The sequence below is a fragment of the Centropristis striata genome, chromosome 23 (genome assembly GCF_030273125.1).
Source record: "Centropristis striata isolate RG_2023a ecotype Rhode Island chromosome 23, C.striata_1.0, whole genome shotgun sequence".
Taxonomy (NCBI): domain Eukaryota; kingdom Metazoa; phylum Chordata; class Actinopteri; order Perciformes; family Serranidae; genus Centropristis; species Centropristis striata.
In genome coordinates this window covers 31,921,953-31,942,727 of record NC_081539.1, presented here as the reverse complement: position 1 = coordinate 31,942,727, position 20,775 = coordinate 31,921,953, and the positions used below count along the sequence as shown (strand labels likewise).

The window sequence follows — 20,775 nt, the reverse complement described above, 5'->3', positions numbered from 1 at the left end:
TGTATATATATATGTATATACATGTATATACATATATATACATGTATATATATATGTATATACATGTATATATATATATGTATATATGTCTATGGCTGTAACTACCATAGACATATATACGTACATGTGTATATGTCTATGGTAGTTACAGTCATAGACATATATACATGTATATATGTCTATGACTGTAACTACCATAGACATATATACATATATATATATATATATATATATATATATATATATATATATATATATATATATATATATATATATATATATACATATATATATACATGTATATATACATATATATATATACATGTATATATACATATATATATATACATGTATATATATATATGTATATGACTGTATATACATGTATATATATATATGTATATATATACATGTATATATATGTCTATGGTAACTACTGTATGAGCTGAACAGCAACATGCAGCCAAACGCGGCTCGGCTGCCTGATGTCCCTCCGCGGCTGCCGTAGGCCTCTTTGGAACAAAATGGCCGCCTCTATTGACAACGTGAGTAGATTTTAGCTCGCTTCGACTTTTAACATTTATTTTATCTTTATACAGTGTCTGTCGATATTAAAGACAATCCCGATAAGTTCACGCATTCTCAGAGAAAACATGTTTGTTGTAGGCGGGATTGATAGAAGTAGTTTTGTATTTAATGACTGAAGTTAGCCAGCTAGCCACTAGCTAACCTACTTTTACTAGCATTTCTACAACATTAGCCACATTGAGCTGCAGGTAAAGGTGCTGGTTGTGTTTCTGACATGTTTATTTTCTGACAGGATTTAATTGAAAGAGATTTGCCCACAGCTGTGCAGCTGCTGAGTAGTCTCACACAACAGGTAAGTTAATAATAATAATAATTAATAAGATAGTCATAAGACTATTCAAAACACATTCATGAGCCTTAAATATGAGTATAATCCTGTTTATTATTGATTAAGTGGTGAGGGTGATTTTATAATTGTCACTTTGTATTATTGTGTTCAGAGTGAAACATACATTTAAACAAAAGCGAGAAGTATTTTAACTACACGTGTTGAAAAGACAAAAGAAATAAAAAACAGACTTAAACTGCAATAAAACAAACCAATCTTTGACGGCGGAAAACATTATATATATATATTATATATATCATATTAGCAAATTAGTTTGAAATATTTAATTGCTGCAAGTTGAGTTTGAATATAGGTAACATGTATTAAAACCAGCTGAATTAAAAATAAAACTGGAATGAGACAAAAAAAAGTGAAGTGTGACAGAAGAAAAAAATGATTTCATGGGAAGATGAAAAGGATTAGGGCCAGTTAGAATAAAAAAGAATCATAATTAAGTTCGAGAAAAAAGTTGAAATACAATGTTGAGAAAATACGTATATAATACAATATATGTATATATAATATATATTCACATAAATGACATAAGAGCAGTTTCCCCAAAACTACAGTTGTAGCTCGTTTATGTGTTCTACTACACCATTAAATATTATTATTATTATTTATTGCTCATTTTATGACATTGATGAAAATCATGTTGTAGCTTGCAGTAACAATGTTCCTCTGCTGACTTATTAACATCATATTAATATGATATATATATATATATATATATATATATATTAACATATCTGTGAATATCTTTAGAAATGACCGAACACAACAAGTTTATTTATTCATTTAAACTATTTTCTGGAGCTGTATAATGAAAGTAAAAACCTCCTGATGATTATTTTCTTCTCCTGGGCCCAGTCCTCATATATTATATTATATTATATTATGATATTAAAGGTTTGTGAGATCCTTAAATCCTCTCAGAGAGAAATAATATTCTAAATGTTGTGCTGCATGCTGTGGCTCAGAGAGGAGCTCCAGTCTGCTGCTGTTAGCATGTTATATACTGAGATGTAATAATAATAATAATAATAATAATCCCAGCTGGTTCAGACAATGGAAGGATTGAGATGATTATTATCACAGACGGCTTGTTAATGTGAGTTTTATTTCTCTTCAGGTGGCAGCAGTAACGAGTCACGTCCACCAGCTGATCACTAAAGTCAGAGACGGAGCGTTTAGGACCCAGAAGGTGACTTGAACTACAAACGTTCACTGTTTCTGTCTTAATGTCGGTGGTTTGATGAATATAAAGTAGTTCAGCTGGTCAGCAGCTGATGACTAGAAGTGAATGAGATGAAGGTAAAGTTCTTTCTCTCTCTGCAGGGTTTGTCTTTCCTGGACCTCCGCTATCACCTGCTGCTCTTCTACCTGCAGGACGTCACTCACCTGATCAGCATCAAGACAGAAGGAGGCAAAATAAAAGAGAGTGAAGCCGTCAACAGGCTGGTTACAGTCCGGACGGTGAGTTTAGAAACAGACCTTTTTATTTTTACATATTAAAATCTATTACACAGTCTTTAGATTAGATGTCGTTTACAAATGCTGTTTTATCACTTAGTTTATTGTGTTTATGTTGTAAAATGTCATTGTATTTTATTTTATTTTGTATTTTTTTGCTTTTTCTCCCCCCTTATTTGTCAGTTTTATTATTATTATTATAGATTTTAAAATTATGTTACTGTATTTAATCTAGATTTTTTTTTTACTATTTTAACTGTCAAACATTTTATATTACTGTTGCATCATTTTTATGTCCTTGCATGCCTCTAATGGTTAAATAGTTTTGGTCTGTGGTTATTACAGTCTACATTCATGTTATTATCATCAGTTAGTCGTCTATGAAGCCTTTAAACCTTAAAGCTGACTGTGAAAGCTGCTGTAGGATAGTTATATATATATAGCTGTAGGATAAAGTTTTATTATTATTATTATATTATTATTATTTTATAGGTCCTGGAGAAGATGCGACCACTCGACCACAAACTGAAATATCAGATCGATAAACTGCTGCGCACGGCGCTCACCGGCAGTTTAGGTGAGACTCGTTCTTATTAAGATTAATAGATTATATAGATAGATGAATGTTTCCACCATCGTTCTTGTTTTCTCTTCTTCACTTTGTAACAACGTCTTCTGGTGATTCCAGCTGAAAACGACCCGCTGCAGCTGCGTCCCAATCCAGAGAACCTCCTCAGTAAAGTAAGGACTGTTTTAACAACTCGTTTTATCAGAATTATCTTCTGGATATTTCATTCGTTATTCCATCAAAAAAAACCCACTTGTTACCTGTCATTGCCATAAAATGAGGTATTATTTTTCATTTCAACAGTTAAATCTGACATGTTTTGATTATAACAACCAAATATTTGTTCATTTTCCTTCATTTCCAAGATGTGAAAAAAGCCACATTCTTGCTGAAATCTATGCTACATGCATTAACTGACAACATGATCTAAAAATAAAAAATCCATAAGAACAAGAAGAGAATGAGGATTGATGAGGATAGAAAGAGTAAATACTGATTCTTCCTCTCTGAAACCAGCTGAGTGAGTCTGAGGAGTCTGAAGGTGAAGCTGAGAGTCAGACGGAGAAGAAAGCAGCGCCCTCTAGTGGCAGAAAATATGTCCCGCCAAAGATCGCCCCGGTGCATTATGGTAACCTCATCTGTCTTTTTAAACAGGTTTTTGTTTGATTGTTTATCATAAAAATACAAACTAATTCTGCCTTTTGTCCTTTGATCAAAGAGGGTTTCCCTGTTTCTGTGAGAGTTAATAGCCAGTTAATAATAATAATAATAATAATAATACATAGTCAGGACTGAGGCTGCTGCTGTGCTTCTTCCTGCTATATTCTCCTCCCATGTGCATCGAACTAAAATCCTAAAGTTCTCCTGCAGACGGCGACCTGACGGACGCAGACAGGAAGAAGGTTCAGTCGGAGCGCCAGCGGCGAGCGGCGCTCCGGAGCTCCGTGATCCAGGAGCTGAGGCAGCAGTACAGCGACGCTCCGGAGGAGATCCGAGACAGACGAGACTTCCAGAGCGAGCGGCAGAGCCGAGAGGAGCTGCACAGGTGAGTCTGATGACATCAGCAGGAACGGATGGAAGGTCAGGATAGGAAACGTTTTAATCAACACAAAACTTTTTCTTCTTCTTCACAGGAAAAACTACGAGGAGTCGATGATGGTGCGTCTCAACACGCCACAACGGCAGAAGAACGGCAGAAAGAGAGGCGTGATGTCCATGACGGGCCAGCTCGGTGACATCACACACTTCGGTGACATCACAGCACTGACGGGCGGCGAGGGAGGGGCGGTGAGACCACATTATTATTATTATTATTATTATTATTATTATTATTATTATTATTATTATTATTATTATTATCATCTTCACACCAGGATTGGTCCATTTATTTAATCCCCCTTTCAGAACATGTCTGGAGAGGAAGTTCAGGCTCCATATGCCTAATGAATAATAAAAGCTGAAATAAATAAATTATGTAATGATTTAAAGGAATTATGTATGTATATATATTTTTGTTTTTATTTTTAAAAATGACTAAAAGTCCCCTAAAATAAATAAAGGTGGTCCTATGAAAGGAAGGAGTCCTGAAATAGTTTTCCTTTAAAAAACAATTTATTCATTTTTGTTGATTATTTTGTATTTACATTTATTAAAAATGCAAATATATATTACCTCATTTATTAATTTCAGAATGAATTTCTGCGGCATAATTATGTATTTTTTATAGTCTAATGGCTCTTAGACACGCTGAATTAATTATATTGATTTTTATTCAGTTTGTGCAGCCATCAGCACGTTATTCCTGTTAAACAGAAGCTTGTTGAACCTGGTGTGTGTGTTCATTGTGTGTGTGTGTGTGTGTTCATTGTGTGTGTGTGTGTGTGTGGGTCTATCTGTGTGTGTGTGTGTGTGTGTGTGTGTGTGTGTGTGTGTGTGTGTGTGTGTGTGTGTGTGTGTGTGTGTGTGTGTGTGTTGTCAGCCGTTCCTCTGATGCCTCCTCTGTTGGCGTCCCCGTCGCCCTTCTCTCTCCTCTTTCTGTCGTCATGAACAGTCGTAACTGGCTCATGAACAGTCGTAACTGGTTCATGAACAGTCGTAGTAACTGGCTCATGAACAGTCGTAACTGGCTCATGAACAGTCGTAACTGGCTCATGAACAGTCGTAGTGACTGGCTCATGAACAGTCGTAACTGGCTCATGAACAGTCGTAGTGACTGGCTCATGAACAGTCGTAGTAACTGGTTCATGAACAGTCGTAACTGGCTCATGAACAGTCGTAACTGGCTCATGAACAGTCGTAGTAACTGGCTCATGAACAGTCGTAGTAACTGGCTCATGAACAGTCGTAGTGACTGGCTCATGAACAGTCGTAACTGGTTCATGAACAGTCGTAGTGACTGGCTCATGAACAGTCGTAGTAACTGGCTCATGAACAGTCGTAGTAACTGGCTCATGAACAGTCGTAACTGGCTCATGAACAGTCGTAGTAACTGGCTCATGAACAGTCGTAACTGGCTCATGAACAGTCGTAGTAACTGGCTCATGAGCAGTCGTAACTGGCTCATGAACAGTCGTAACTGGCTCATGAACAGTCGTAGTAACTGGTTCATGAACAGTCGTAACAGGTTCATGAACAGTCGTAGTGACTGGCTCATGAACAGTCGTAACTGGCTCATGAACAGTCGTAGTGACTGGCTCATGAACAGTCATAACTGGTTCATGAACAGTCGTAGTGACTGGCTCATGAACAGTCGTAACTGGCTCATGAACAGTCGTAGTGACTGGCCGACCTCGTGCTGCCTGCAGATGTGTAACATTAATTAATCTGAATGCATTTGGAGAATCTGTGTTCTATATTTAGATTTATTACTGACAGAAGAAACCATGAATGGAGCTTTGTGTCTTGTTTTTATTTAATCACGTTCTTAATGTGGCTGCTGGTTCTAACTGTGTTTTATTGGTGCAGGATGGAGTTAACCGCCCCAAGAAGAAGAAGAAACTCATGAAGAAGAAAACCAAAAGAAAAGGTGAGGACATTCAAATATAGCAGACAGTAATAAAGACTATTTGATTTGAAATGAGTGTTAATTAACTGAACTGACTCTTCTGAAACCGTTTAAAGAACTTCTGCAGCGTCGGCTGTATTTATATTATATATATATATATATATATATAATACTATTAGTAATAGTAATTAGTTCCTCAATGAAGAACCAAATGTTCCTAAAGCAATACATTGTGTTGAAATTGAAAAGTAGCAACCAAGAATACGTGTTTTTTTTGTATTTTAATCTCGTTTCATGTTAATATTCTTCTCTGCAGCCTTCAAGAAGCACAGATAGACTGAAGTCTGAAGAACACCAACAGCATCAAGATAGTTTATCATAGTGAATCAGTTGTGCTACAGTAAATTATTCACCTGCATAGTGTATGACTGTAGTCTGTGGAATAAACATTTGCTGTTGACTTGCTTGTATTTGTCACATTTTATTTATCTCCATTAGAGATCAGTCACATTACCTACTGATCAAGAGGAAAACCATCAATTAGGACAAACTGCTGGAAGATTCCTTGTATCAGTAATGACTTCCCTGCATGGAGCACCATGTGGACACATTTCAGGTGTTTGCAGTAAAGGAACATTCAGCTCGGCTCTTCTTCACAATGGTTGAGAAGCAGCCAGATGCCGTTTCAAAGATTAATCACAATCTGGTGCAGCAGAACACAAATAAAGTAAATAAAGTCTGAGTTCACGGTTAGTTACGGTGTGCTGCAGTATTAACCCTCTTGTTTAAGTTATTTATGATTTCCTATAGACTTCACATTAAACACTCCATATTACAGCCAGAGAAACTCATCTGTAAGTAGAAAAAACTGGTTGAATTTTATTTATCTAGTAACCTAATTGAGTGTGCAGCAGTATGAGATTCCCACAATCTGATAAACTATCAGTTATTTATAATTATTTTACAGTTAGTGATCCTCAGAGAATGACGAGGGTTTCTGGGTTGAACAAGCATCACTGAAGTTTTAAAACAATGAAAGCATGTTATGTGTAAAATTTCCCTTTCCAATATCGTAGATAAGCAATTATGAAAGTTACGGGGAGAAATCGTCTTGAATATTCAAATATCGTCACCTTCCTAAAATAATTGCCGTCGTTTGACAATTTGTTTTTTTGCCTTAATCATCTCATGATGCTGGCCACCATTTGTTGTTTTCTGAAAAACCTGAAAAAAATGACGGGCCATTACTGTAAACGTTTCAGTCTTTAAGGTTAAACCTGCAATAAATGTCTACATGAGTCATTGTGAAACAACCCAATGACATTTTACCAATAAAAAATTAAATCAGACACTTTTAAACCATCAGTTACCCTAAACAGAGTGAGAAAAAACTCAGACACATTCTCATTTTTACACAATGTCTTTATTTTTTTTTTCCCTAATTACAGACTCATGGGTTAAAAATAAAGATAAAAAAAGCAAAACATTTGTTCAAACCCACTCCCCCTTTTCAAAAACAAAACAAAGTCTCCACACAAACCCCACCCCCGACTGTCCCCCACCCTAAAATACCAGCTCCGGCCCACTCCTCTTATTAAATTAATAATCAACGCTGTTAGCTCATCAGCCTTCCTCAGACAAGCCGTGACTGCACTGCGCCTGGTCGGAGGAAGGGGGCGCCGTCAGGTCCGACCCCTCCTCTGGTCCTTCCTACGCAAACCTGCCGCCACTCGCCATGTCGGCTTCAGCTCTCGTATATAAATCATGTTTGGCTGCCTGGTAAGTGCCGTGTACTGCAGTGTGTTCAACAGGTGTGTGTGTGTGTGTGTGTGTGTGTGTGTGTGTGTGTGTGTGTGTGTAAATGTGAAAGGGACTAAAAGCATCATCAGCGTTTGCTGTTGTAGTAAATGCCCCCCGCGGCGGGCCGGTGGTCGCCCTGCCCCCCTCCCCCGCCCCCCCACACGGACAGGATGGGGTGAGTGTGCATAGCGGGGGCCGAGAGAGAAAGAGACGCCGCGGAGACCGTGGGGGGGGCCGGCGCCACCTGGGGGGGGGTCGTCAGCCTCCACTGGTCCTGAAACCTGAAACGACAAGAAGTGGTCTAATATACAGAGAGAGGACGGGGGAGGGGGGGGGGGGAGACAAGGAGCACAGAGGAGGAGGTGGGAGGAGTAGGGGGGGGGGGGGCACGAAATAAAAACATTGATGCTGTCAAAGTAAAGGAGCTGGAGCCATGCGGAGGTGACGGGATGGAGGAGCAGGGAGGTGCAGCAGGAGGAACCCCCCCCCCCCCCCCCCCCCAAAATAATCTATGCATGAACAATCCTACTGAACACTGAAGGTCCGTCACTGTCCAGATATAAAAAATAAAATAAAAAACACAGTTGATGGTGTGATGGAAGGAAAGCGAGTTATAAAATCAGCGAGGGAGAACGGCGACACACGAGGGGGGGAGGGGGGGGGGGGGGTGATAATACTCCAAACCACAAACTTAAAACACAACAACAAATATTCTGGCTAGTGGAAGTTTCACATATGTACGGTACATTAAAAACAAAAAACCTAAACAGTATATCCTTGTTGCCGTTTCCCCCCACGTTTGTTTCTCTGGTGTGGAGGTGAGTGGGTGGGCTGTGGTGCTGATGGTGTGAAAGGTCACAGCCAGACCAAAGGAGACACATCTGCAGCCTGAGATACCACCATCTTCTCCCCCCCCCCTCAACAGAAAACAAAGAAATGTGCCACTGTAGCTCCACGGCCACCCGACCAACGATACCTTACCAGGACCGCACCAACCTCACGCACGCTCACACACAATTCACACCGCGGCCAGGCAGAGAAGTCCAGCAGAAGTTTTTTTTTTTTCCTTTTTTGTCTTTTTTTTCTCTTCTGGGTTCTCTTCTTTTATTGTTGGGGAAGGGGAGGACTTTTTTTTTCATTGTATGTGTGTGTGTGTTTTCCTTTTTTAATGGGAACAGAAGGGGGGGTGATAGTAAGGGAGTGTGGGGGGGGGTGTTTAGTAAGGGGAATACCACGATGTTGTTCGCCCTCGGCCCCTGGAAAAGAGAGAGAAAAAGAGGGTGAGTTTTTTTCTGGTTGGCTTAAGAAGACTGACACCAATTTCCTGGTGTGATATAATAATATGTGTGTGTGTGTGTGTGTGTGTGTGTGTGTGTGTGTGTGTGTGGCCAGAGAAAGGGTCTGCAAACTGAACGGGAAAGAATTTATTTACGTAGAATCAGAATGAACACAAATCACTATCGACATACCATCTTAACGGTATCGTTATCGTACAGTGCTGAAAGAAGCTGAAAGCAGCTTTGTGAAGAGAGGAAAAGTGTTTGATTTCAGATATTGGAATATTGATTAGTGTGTGTGAGGGGAAGCAAAGGCACTCTCTCTCCCTCTTTCTCTCTCTCTGTCTCTCTCTGCGAGAGCCTCTGGGGTCACTGTGGGGAAAGACTTGAGGACAAACAGCACCACACATAAACCCCAGCAACACACACACACACACACACACACACACACACACACACAAACCCCAGCAACACACACACACTGCAGATAGACACACACACACACACACACACACACACACACACTGCAGATAGACACACACACAGACAGACAGACAGACACACAGCCAGGCAGCAGCAGCCGTCCACATCATCTCCTCCTCTTCCTCACATCATTCAGTGGCAACAAACACAGAAATGTGTCACACTGGGACTGAACCAGTGGCGTTCAGGATGATGCTGGTCAGGCTGCAGTAATGAACCCTCGTTCTGGGAGTGAACGCTGTAGAAGGTGGATCTGGGTTGGAGTGTGTGTGTGTGTGTGTGTGTGTGTGTGTGTGGGGAGTTTATCACAGACATGCAGGACAGAAAAGCCAAAAGGTTTTCCCACATCACCAGTACAGTATGTAAATCTTGTTACCATGCCGACTTGGGAAGATAAGTGAATGGATGCAGTTTGTTAAGAGCATGTAAACATGAATGACTCTCTGTTCTGCAGGACTCTGAGGTGCTGCAGAGATGCTGCTGTTTGGCTGTGTTGTTCTTTAATAGTATTAAATCCTGGCACACGAGGCTCAGAAACACTCTGGTGGCCTGTTGACTCTGAACTTCTAATAAACACAGCCAGCAGCACTTGATGCTCTAATGAAACATCTCTTGGCCTGAAGCAGCGTCTTCCCAAGCAGGTCAATGCAAAGATTCATGTTTCCTTCACCATGGACGTGTTCCAACAACAAGACAAGGCACGGGTTGAACACAAAGTGTTATTTGGTTTATATCGGAGCGTGATTAACAGTTAAACAGACTAGTGATGAATTCTAATGTAGCAAGCAGACAGCCTTCTGCTCTCTGCAACAAGTCATCAAGGCCACTTCAAGAGGAACAACTCTGCTCACTGCATGTTATTCTCTATGGACACTATAACCAATGCTGTTAGATAATAAAACACTATGCAGTTATCAGTAATACTCTATCATCAATACAGTCATATTACTATTGGCAATAACGAAAATCATCCCATGACCTTGATTCAAACTGACTGAATAACATTTTCATATATATATATATATATATATATATATATATATATATATATATATATATATATATATATATATATCTCCTTATGAGAATTAGGTATGTTTGTTTGCATTCCTGTTTGAATGTCAAATCCTACTTTCATTATCTTCACACCTGCAGATCAGTCAGAACTTTAAACAGGGTTTGTGTAGCTTTTTAAGTGTAAAACTGTTTGCAGAGCTCTGGACTAATAAAACGTCCTTCACCTAAAGGTGACAGCGAATTTCTCTAAAGATGGTAGTTTACAATGTTATACATTATATGTACAATGTAAATATTAAATATTCCTTAAGATAGCTATTAAAGAAAGCAGCCTTTTGAGTACTACTGCATAGTCATATGGTACAAAATTGGGGCACAGAAAAGCTCCATTTTCATTCCAGCTCGAAAATTCACTTCATGGGCTGCCATATCGGTAATTAAATGCATATGACAGGACTGTTCAATTTCAAATATGAAGACTTTTGGTTTACATGAGTGAGCACCAGATTATGCTGAAAATCAAGTGATGTTTATGATGTATAATCAACTTTGAGCACATTCCTAACCTTGAAAAAAAATCTAAAATTATGAATTTTGCCAACTTTCAATACTTTGTACAAACCCTATAAAAAGTTCAACAAACATCAGACCTATGCATAAAACCAATCTAAACTAACGCATTTACTTTGCAAATAACAGCCTTTGAGCTGATAATGTGGTCATGACTTTAAGGCTTCATAAGAAGCCCTCAGCTTCTACTTTAAGGCTTCATAACAAGCCCTCAGCTTCTCTGTGTGCCTCGTCCTGCAGTCGGCCAGATCCAGTCAGTAAACTGGCAGTGAGGGATTCTTGGTATGTGGGAGTGTTCGGGTAAGTACACAGAGTGATTAGAGAGATTCTGACCTTGAGCTTCACACACTTTCTCACACAAAAGAATGAATAGAGATGTAACCCTTTCTTGTGGTTATTTTAAAAGGCAGCCTTGCTGAAATGGGAATTCACTGCACAAATACTTGAGTCAAGAGCAAAAATGAAACAAGAGAAACACACGAGATAAAATGAGTAAATAGGGGCTTGGCAAACGGTTTCATGGCTGAAATAAAGGCCCCTGTATGAAGGTTTTTAGACTCTTAAATAACTGCTGCAGCATCTATCTCTGGAAAATGTTCTTTGTTGAACATGAAGTATGAAGCAACAGCCTGAAGGCTCCAGATGCTTTGCAGGACGATCAAATCAGAATCTCTCCGTCTCAAAGCTCAGTGCATGTGTGGAGGAGTTGGCATGCTGGTCACTGTGTTTGGCACCACACCTCCTTTGTCAGCCTCAACAGAAAGAAACAAGATGGCTCCACAGGGCTTATATGGAATTACCAGTGAGATTCTCTGTAGCCGTGCTTTCTCTCTGCCACTTCACTAAAGGCTGGACAGTAATTACGTTGTTCATTGTGCTCAGTACAACCTCTCACATTGTTTTCTGCATCTTGTCCGTTCAACTGTACGGCTCTAGTTAAGTGTTAAAACAGTGTTTTAAACATTTAGTCAACAAGTTTGCAGTGAAACAAGACTACAAGAGACTCACTGGGCCTGCAGAGCTCCCACTGAAACAATGTAGAAAGCAACCAGAATCCCAGTGAACAGCACTCTGATCAACTCCAGGCTGATTCTGCTCTGCAATATGGATCACATTAATGATGTTTTAAACATATTACTGATGGGATGAGCATCAAACACAACTGCCACAATGCTGCAGTAGAGCGACGCAGAGCTCAGGTCACTCATCATCCACTCACATCTCTCAGTTGGCCAATAATGGTTTGCCATAAATGGTCCAAATACAAATGATACATCAAGTGCAGCCGCTAGATCTTTAGACTAGTAACTTCTGGTCATCAAGTTAAGGGAGAATGCTTCTGGACTGACTGAAACATGTTCAAACTGAGGAAAAGTTCATGACCAGCCTGGAAGAGCAAAGTGATGTGCACAGAGTCTGTTGGCCTCACTGAGATGATTAAATGTAATGTGGCATGCTATGAGCCCTCAGCCCCAAAACTGTGATGAGCTTTCTAACCTGACCGCATGGCACACTTCAGATATTACCTGGGTTTATGTTACAGGCTTGTTCTGGCAGATCTTAGACCTTAGAATAGAGAAGGTCCTCCAGCCATGAATGATTGACCCTCCCATCTCTATCCAGGCCTTTCAACGTCACGCATTAACAAATCTTTGTCTCGCACCATACTCCTGCCCATTAAATTAAATGTAAATAAATATTTCTTTAGAAACCCCAACCCTGTTTTCTTGGAAGTCCCCATCAAGTGGACATTATTAGTGGATCATCCAACTGGACAATAGCTTCCTGGTCCTGTCCTGGACAGTGCAACCTGATTATGTTTGAGGGCCAAAACCAGCAACTCCTGAGCTGAATCCATTGTCCATACAACAAATACTTTTGATGCAGGTTTTATTTTTTAATGCAGGTCTATGTGACTGGTTGAGAACAGGAGGTCAGGGTGTCTGTCCTTTTCTTTCAGTTCAAACACTGAGTGAGGTGCATGCAGGTGCAGTGTTCTCCCTCGGTGTGACGAGTCTCGGTGCAGCTCACCTGAAGGCCCGTCCTCTGCCTCTGGGTGGCGTGTAGCCGCTGTAGTAGCGTGCACGCGACGAAAAGCTTCCTCCCCGTGACCGGAAGCGAGCCCGCGGGAAGCCGCGGTCTGTGGTGCTGATGCCTGGTCTGTTTGTTCTCTTAGCGCCCACCTGACAGCAGGAAGCAAGCAGGACACGTTACAACACACATCCTCTTTCTTCTTACACAGCTTTTCAATTTCACTCATTTTAAGTGAGATAAAATGCTAAATGACATTCCAGTTTGGAAATATAAGCTCTATTTAGGTTCCTATGGGTGATTTCATATCAGTGAATACAAACATGTGCCATGTTGACAAAGGCATATAAAGCCTTTCCATCTAAATCCAACTGCACATCAGCCAGTGTCAATATTAGGAAAACTTTGACCAGAGGACAGGAAATAATCATTAAACAAGTTAGAGAGCCGGGTTGGTGCGCAAACCTGCTGTCAACAACAACAACATGAAATATGGTTACAATGTAGCCATATCAGCCACTTCAGGAAATATGGTTACAATGTAGCCATATTTCATGGCTACATTGTAGCCATGAAATATGGTTACAATGTAACCATATTTCATGGCTACATTGTAACCATGAAATATGGCTACAATGTAACCATATTTCATGGTTACATTGTAGCCATATTTCTATCAGCACCAGAGACTGCAGCTACTCAGCCAATCAGAATGAGCCCACCAAACCTGCCAAGAACTGGCGGAGGGATCCACGTAGCTGCCACTGCAAACATCAGCAACATTTAGCCAACAGTACTTATTCTGTAACTGCTTTGTTTTTTTATTATTTCTATTACATTCAGTTAATTTTGTTAATGTGCCACTACTGAACAATCCACATGTGAAGTCACCATTTCTGGTGACAATAAAGGAGTGAATCAAGGTTTCTCTCAAGACAAAATGATCCGTTTCGTTATCATTTCCTGTCACAGCTGTCTCTTTTGTTTTCATTCTGATGTACAACAGCTGAAATCCTAATGTGAGAATGTCCTCGCTGAGGAATTAAAAAGTTCATATTGAAAAATCCTACCTTTATCTGCCTTCCTCTGAAAAGGGACTCGTCCAAAGCCATGGCTGTCCTAACAGACTCTTTGTCTGCAAACTCAATATAGGCAAACCTGAAGAAGCAGAAAAACCATCAGTCAGCTTAATACAGAAAACATTTATTTACCTATACAGAAGATACTATGCTCACAGCAAAGAAAAACACTTTTTTTGTATTTGTTTGTTTAAACATAGCAAAAGTGAAACCAGAACTCAAATCTGGTCCCAAGACCATTACTGTTGAGCCCTTTTTCTTTTTTCTTAACTAAAGCAATCACATGCAGCCCTCCGGCTTTAGTGACACTTCATTTGTATTTATGCCTAATAAAACTTGTCCACCCAGTTCAGTTTGGTCTTATTTCTCTGCCAACTAGGGGTTTCACAATTTCACTTCTAAAATCATTAGTTGTTGGAAATAAGCTTTCAGTTTCAATTGAGTTTAAAAGCAGGATGGGTCAAATATGGCCCAAATGTCACATGTTCAGAAAATATGGTGGTTTTACCACACATGAAACCATGCAGGCTTTCATATTTCTTTTGGCTTTTGAGATTGACAGGAAAGAGGGAGAGGAAACAACATGCAGCACAGGGTCATCTTATTTAAGAAGAATTTGAAAATCCCAATTAGATTGGTCATGGCACGTTTAAATAAAAATTTTAATTTATTTGATGAATCGTGGCACTTAAAACTCTAAAAGCCACACAAGACAATCCTAACTTCTCCTCTAATGATTCCTCTACTGGACACAGTATAATGAGAGTATTACCCTTTGGGATGCCCTGTGTATTTGTCACATAGGATGGTGACTCTGTTTACTGAACCGCAGCCATGGAAGTGAGCCTCCAGCTCTTCTGCCGTGGCGCCGTAGTCCACCTGAAGAAAGACGGGACAGAAAGAGACATCAGAGAGCTGCAGCACCGGACTGGAGCATTTAAAGTTTAGTTTCTAATCAGCTTCAGCGTTAACGTTTAAACTGTTGCATTTGTCTATGAGTTAGATTTTTATATCACAACTCATGTACTAAATAAGATGGACTGAAATGAAAACTGTAAATCATCTTCATCTTACTTTGCTTCTCTGACGTGAAAGATCTGTTGATCTGACCATCTATCCTTATAAAAACAATATGTTATGTCATAAATGATTGTATGATGTTCCACTTCAACAATCAGTCTCTTGTCGTCCGTGTCGCCGATCCTCAGAGACCCTTTGATTGATTGATTGATTGATTGATTGATTGCTGATCTGGTGCCCCGGTCATAACATAATGTTCATGTGAAGTAGTTTTAGGCTGCATGAACTGCGTATTGTGTTTTATTTTGAAAGGGGCGGAGGTGTATTACGTTGATTCTGAGTCGGACTTCCTGTCTGATCTGCTCTGTTCCGATTTACGAGGTTGAGCAGCGGCTCGCGGAGAAAATAGTAAATGCTCTTATTGATTAGAGCGGCATCGATCGGCATCGATCGGCAGCGATCAGCGCGGCGCCGCCGTTCCCCGGCCGTAACGCGCCCGGTAGGCTTGAAACAATTGTTGCCCTTCAGTCAGTTTTGCACTTTTTCCAGCAAGACCACAAACCAAACAAAACAGCAAAGATACAAAGTCATGACATGGGTTAAGTGCCTTTATAAGGGCTGTGAATACTTAAAACACATATGGAGTGTATACGAGCCATGTTCAAGCAAGAATTAGCAAAAAAGAAAGAAACGGCAAACTGAAAGAATAAACCTATCCATGGACTAAACTTTGAAACAATAAGACACAGGACAATGTGGCCACAATTAAATAAATAAATAAATAAATAAGAGAAAAATACTCACGTTTCCGACATAAATAGACCTGCCATCTGCTTCCATCTTTTCCTCGATGGACATGATGACAGGGCCGACTGTACGGGAGAAGAAATGCATTTAAGTGAGCAACAAAATATTTGAACTGAAGCCAAGATAATAGAAACAGATGTTTAGAAAAGAGCATGTTGTGAAATAAAGAATACATACAACTGGCTAGTCCACTAAATGGAAGAATGGATGTGTGGTGTACCAATAAAGTCTGTGGGCAACATTACATTTCCCCAACGAGGAGTCGCCTCGCTCCGTTAGCTGAAACTCATCAGTCTTTAAGCCACGGGTTGGTCTAAAAGGCCCTTCATTATCTGATAAAAACTAACAGATTTTTTTCTGTTTCAACACTATGTCTTGTAATTTGTGATATTGTAATTGCCTGTAATATACACATTAATATAATAAAGTGATAGACTCTTTATTAATGTCTGACACAAGGCTTCCATTGCACTACTGTCTCCTGCAGCTATAATATTGCTTTATTATTGTAATGTTAAATAACAAACATGCCTAATTAAAGCAAAGCTGTTAGTTTGGGCTCACTGGTTGGTTAAATGTTAAATTCCAGGGCGGTTTAAATTCGGTATGCACTGCGATTTTTTAAGTATGTCGTTTAAGATTTTTGCTTACTTTTTTACTAGACTATGGAGAAAAGTTGAATCATACACTTTTATTTTGAGAATCTCTAAAGTGATAAAGATTGTGTGTCTGTATGTAGTCAGCAGTGACCTCAACTCAGATGTATCAGTCATTCTTTCATTATATTTCCAGCAACCTAAAAATCTAACAACGTGAAGTTATATATTACCACAAAATGACACATGGCAGCTTTACTCATGTTTGGATTAAAATATGAGGTAATATGAGGCAATTAAAACAATTAAAAAAGGTAACTTCCTTCCTTAGAATTCACAAACTCAATTTGAATTATAATAATCAGGCATTTCAAAATATGATAAAAGACCATTAATCATTGGGGGAAAAACATCATTTTTCCAACCCTTAAACAATTAATTTCACTGCAGAAGACTAAACTTGTTTATTGAGACCGGACAAAAGGAGAGGATCAAATCATCTAAAGATTATGATATTCTTCCTTCATTGGAGTTTTTAATGGTCAGAGCAGAGTCAGAGGAGGTCTCAGCCAACAGACCTGGTGGGGGGCTGAGATTCATCTGTTTCTCCACCTCGTTCTGGAGCTCCTTCAGCTTCTCTGCCTCTTCCTCCATCTCTCTCACCCGGGCTTTGATTGCCTCCAGCTCCTGTAACAAAGACACAAGTTCCATTAGAGCTGTCCATCAAACAACAATAAACTCACAGGAACATTAATCACAATGTCACCATCACACCATGTTGATTAAAGTTATGCTCCACTAACAAGTGCAGCCGTTAAATGTAACCATGGTAACGCTTCCACAACACAAGGAAGATGGCCGACTAGCAGACATGAAGCCATAATACGACCTTAATGTAAAAGAGAAGCAGGTGTTTGTGTTGTTTCTGCCCAAAGAAACCCACACATTGGGACTTCTTCCATCTAAAAATGTTCTGTCTGACTGCTCCTGAACCTTTACTGGAGTTGCCATCCCCCACATTTTATCCGTGTTTTCTACCAAACACACTAAACTTGGCAGCAACTGGCTCCTACTACTAGAAAGATGACCTGAAAGCCATTTGAAAAATGTGCCTCATCGGGCCATGATATGCTCGACTAGCTTTCAAATTATAATGGACGCAAACCAAACTGAGTAAATTAGCATAACATACTCAGTTTTCACATTACCTGTCAATTCTCAAGCAGCATGAAGCCACAAGCACAGACGGCATTAAACATTATAACACACGATCCAAATGACCAGAAAAAAACATTAAAACAAGTAATCTATACTTATTTCAAGCCATTTTTTATTATTTACTATGTACATGCATGCATAGGGCTCAGCTGTATGTCCAATTTCTTCTATCCAGAAAAAGGCAATTTTAAATATAATTAATATATATATATATATATATATATAATTCACCGTTTTTTTAATACTTGGCGGGAAAAAAAGTCTGGAGCATTTTTTCTTTTGATTAGGAACTTAAAATCCTGCAGACTGCTGCTGGAAATTATTGCTCACAATTTATTGTAACCAAGTGAACCTTTACACATGATCTTCACCATTGCTATTTGAGCTAGTATGCACTTGTTATTATCAATTTAGATAACACAATTGTGTGTCAAGATATCTGAATAGAGGATTTCATCAAGATATAATTCTACTGACAGACAATAACTTGTTATAGTCAAGCATTGTACACAAAATGCAAATATGCTTATTTATTTGTTGTAAAGACAATATTTTTGGCTGACATCATGATGGGCTGATGCACCTGATGAGGCCCGTCACAATAATATATATATTAAAAAAAACAAAAAAAACTTCACAGCACCTTAGCCAAATGCATCAAAACTATGTAGAGACAGGTTTCTGGTAATGCTGCTTCCCTTCTGTGGGTTTGACATGTACAATTAAAAGTTTATTGCTCTTTAAAATCTGTGTACTTGCATCTTCATTTCATTACATTATCATTATAGTAGTGGTGTTGAATGTTTTATTGCAATCATTTATGGGACAATATCTTGTCCAACAAAATGGGGTTGTTATGACATGCCTAAACATGTGCTTATAAATTATTTTGACACCAAACACGTCAATAATAATAAGTTTTATATGAATCAATAGGAAAATTGATTTTCTGCAGCTCTTCTACAACTGAAATTCAATTAAGATCCTTTTTGGAAACACAACTGGAAATGTATTTAGGGCAGTGATGATGATCTCTGGTTGCCTAATACTCAGCGAACCCTAAAAACCATCAGCGTCCCCGTAGTGAACAGAGACGGCCGTGTCCTCACTGGGAGCGACCGTCCTGTCTGACAATGGTGCACTGCAGCACAGTGGGAGTCGTTCCAGCTCCATCCAGGCTGCTGCTGCTGCTGACGGATCTAATGTAAAGGCTCTTTGTACAGCTGGCTGCAGAGTCAGACAGACCATATTAAACTCAGCTTCTGTCACCAGAGGGAGGTGGGGCTGGTTATAATGGCTCCATCATTCCTCAGCCTCCAACCTTCAGCTACATGCATGGTGGTGCATGTGGAGATCATGAAAGATGTGCAAGAGATCCACGTTCACAGCAGGACGGCCAACAATAAGCCGCTGACACGTTTTAGCTCCTATTTTTGTCGCATATTCAGTGCATGCTCCTTCACTCCCCTCCCTTCTCTCTTTCTCCTGCTCTGGCAAAACATTGAAGGATGCAAACCCAGCCCCTCAAATACCGCAACCCCCTCCTCCTGTTACAGGCTCTCCCTGCCCGCCTGGCAGCACTACAACCTCAGACCCACCTGGGATACTGCAGAGACATCATCGGGGGAATAGACACGTGTGCAGGTGTTGGAAAATCAAAATGAGGCCAAATAACGCTGATAGTGCATCTTGAACCATCACACAGCCAAACCTCTCCTCTGATACCAACCCTGGTCCAAAACAAGACAAAGGTGATCAGGTGCATGTCTGCACCTCCACCCTAGCTTTGTTAAAACACGCTAGCTTAATGACATGTCAGGCTGTAGCTCTAGCTAGCAGGCTAATAGCAGCTTCAGGTGCAGATTCCACATTTTATCCCGTGATAACGGATCCGGTCGAGCTGTCTGCTGGTCTTCAGCTGGATGCTGGAGCTGCGCTAAGCTAATGCTAGCAGCCATTCTCCAGACTCTGCCGGTGGTGTAACTGCGGCAGCAGCACATAAAGGTGGAGGTAAAGAGATAAAAGCTGTGTTACCGTCAGCAGGTCTCCTTCCCCGGCAGCAGAGTCTCTCAGCGGCTAATGGCGGCTCCCCGCGCCCCTGCAGCCTCCTGCATCTCCGTCTCGCATTTTTTGAGACGAGGATTCCCCCCCAACGACTCGAGCTGCTCCCTGGCGCAGAGAAACTGGCGCCGCTGTTGCGCCAAGATGGCTGCCGACACCACGCATGTCACCACCCATTTCTACTGCACTGCGTGAACCACAATGGCGGTTAACATCGACCTGGCGATCGCAGTACCGCACACGGCATGTGACCAAACATTTGTGGAAATAATATCACCAAATGAGCCGTTAGTTTGGGTTCGGGTTAGACACCACCGTGTCTCCCGGTGTCCATGTGGCTCCAGCAGCGGAAACAATGTCCTTCACTTACCGGGTCCTCAATGGCGGCCTCTCCCTCCTCTAACCCCGGCTCCTCGTCTCCGACTCCCGGGTCTTCCAGCTCGGGATGTCCGGGGTCTGAGTCCAGTAGGGATTCCTCCGCCAGTCCGTTACCGAACTCCGCCATCGCCCTGATCCGACTGAACCGACGCGCCTCGTGGCCGAACCAACGCTGCAGGCCGCTACTCACGCACGCGGGGGGAGGCGCGGGGCGGCGGAAGGGAAAAAACGGCGGAAAACGCCGCTTAGTAAAGTTAAAATGGGGAATAAAATGCTAGCTACAGTCCCAGCCACTACTCCAACGGCACACCACGATGGACCAAACTGCTGTTTCCCTCGCTGCCTTAAAGCAAGAGTCCTGTTTACGGCACAGAGCCGCTTTATTTACTTAAATGAGTATAAAAAAGGCGAGGACTCTACGCGGCGGCGGCGTCGCTTCAGTTCAGAAATGGAAGCCGGGGGCGGAGCCATGACCAC

The 20,775-nt window shown here is 40.6% G+C and overlaps 2 protein-coding genes across 4 annotated transcripts; one reads left to right on the top strand and one right to left on the bottom strand.

The window, feature by feature from the left end:
- The first annotated feature begins 484 nt into the window (after positions 1 to 484).
- On the top strand, positions 485 to 6,421 carry ngdn (neuroguidin, EIF4E binding protein). The gene is made up of 11 exons (XM_059326774.1): positions 485 to 545; positions 821 to 880; positions 2,049 to 2,120; positions 2,255 to 2,392; positions 2,882 to 2,966; positions 3,078 to 3,130; positions 3,474 to 3,585; positions 3,828 to 4,002; positions 4,091 to 4,244; positions 5,922 to 5,982; positions 6,278 to 6,421. The coding sequence occupies exons 1-11, from the start codon at positions 486 to 488 to the stop codon at positions 6,295 to 6,297; spliced, it is 990 nt and encodes a 329-aa protein (XP_059182757.1). The 5' UTR covers position 485; the 3' UTR covers positions 6,298 to 6,421.
- Positions 6,422 to 7,626: 1,205 nt separating this feature from the next.
- On the bottom strand, positions 7,627 to 20,754 carry pabpn1 (poly(A) binding protein, nuclear 1). 3 transcript variants are annotated; one of them, XM_059326775.1, is made up of 7 exons: positions 20,291 to 20,754; positions 17,220 to 17,328; positions 16,043 to 16,110; positions 14,991 to 15,097; positions 14,210 to 14,297; positions 13,140 to 13,291; positions 7,627 to 8,042 (listed from the first exon to the last, which is right to left on the bottom strand). In XM_059326775.1, the coding sequence occupies exons 1-7, from the start codon at positions 20,423 to 20,425 to the stop codon at positions 7,847 to 7,849; spliced, it is 855 nt and encodes a 284-aa protein (XP_059182758.1). In that variant the 5' UTR covers positions 20,426 to 20,754; the 3' UTR covers positions 7,627 to 7,846. The 3 variants fall into 3 exon arrangements, with proteins under 3 accessions (XP_059182758.1, XP_059182760.1, XP_059182759.1); XM_059326777.1 differs by lacking the exon at positions 20,291 to 20,754 and adding an exon at positions 19,894 to 20,001; XM_059326776.1 differs by lacking the exon at positions 7,627 to 8,042 and adding an exon at positions 8,970 to 9,017 and having other exon boundaries at positions 20,291 to 20,753.
- Between the last annotated feature and the right edge of the window lie 21 nt (positions 20,755 to 20,775).

Coding starts and splice junctions, on each gene's coding strand:
- ngdn (XM_059326774.1), top strand. CDS start 486: ATGTCCCTCCGCGGCTGCCGTAGGCCTCTTTGGAACAAAATGGCCGCC. Junction 2,967..3,077: donor GGCGCTCACCGGCAGTTTAG/GTGAGACTCGTT, acceptor TGGTGATTCCAG/CTGAAAACGACCCGCTGCAG. Junction 3,131..3,473: donor CAGAGAACCTCCTCAGTAAA/GTAAGGACTGTT, acceptor CTCTGAAACCAG/CTGAGTGAGTCTGAGGAGTC.
- pabpn1 (XM_059326775.1), bottom strand. CDS start 20,425: ATGGCGGAGTTCGGTAACGGACTGGCGGAGGAATCCCTACTGGACTCA. Junction 15,098..16,042: donor GGTCTATTTATGTCGGAAAC/GTGAGTATTTTT, acceptor GTCTTTCTTCAG/GTGGACTACGGCGCCACGGC. Junction 8,043..13,139: donor GGCAGAGGACGGGCCTTCAG/GTGAGCTGCACC, acceptor TTGTCGTTTCAG/GTTTCAGGACCAGTGGAGGC.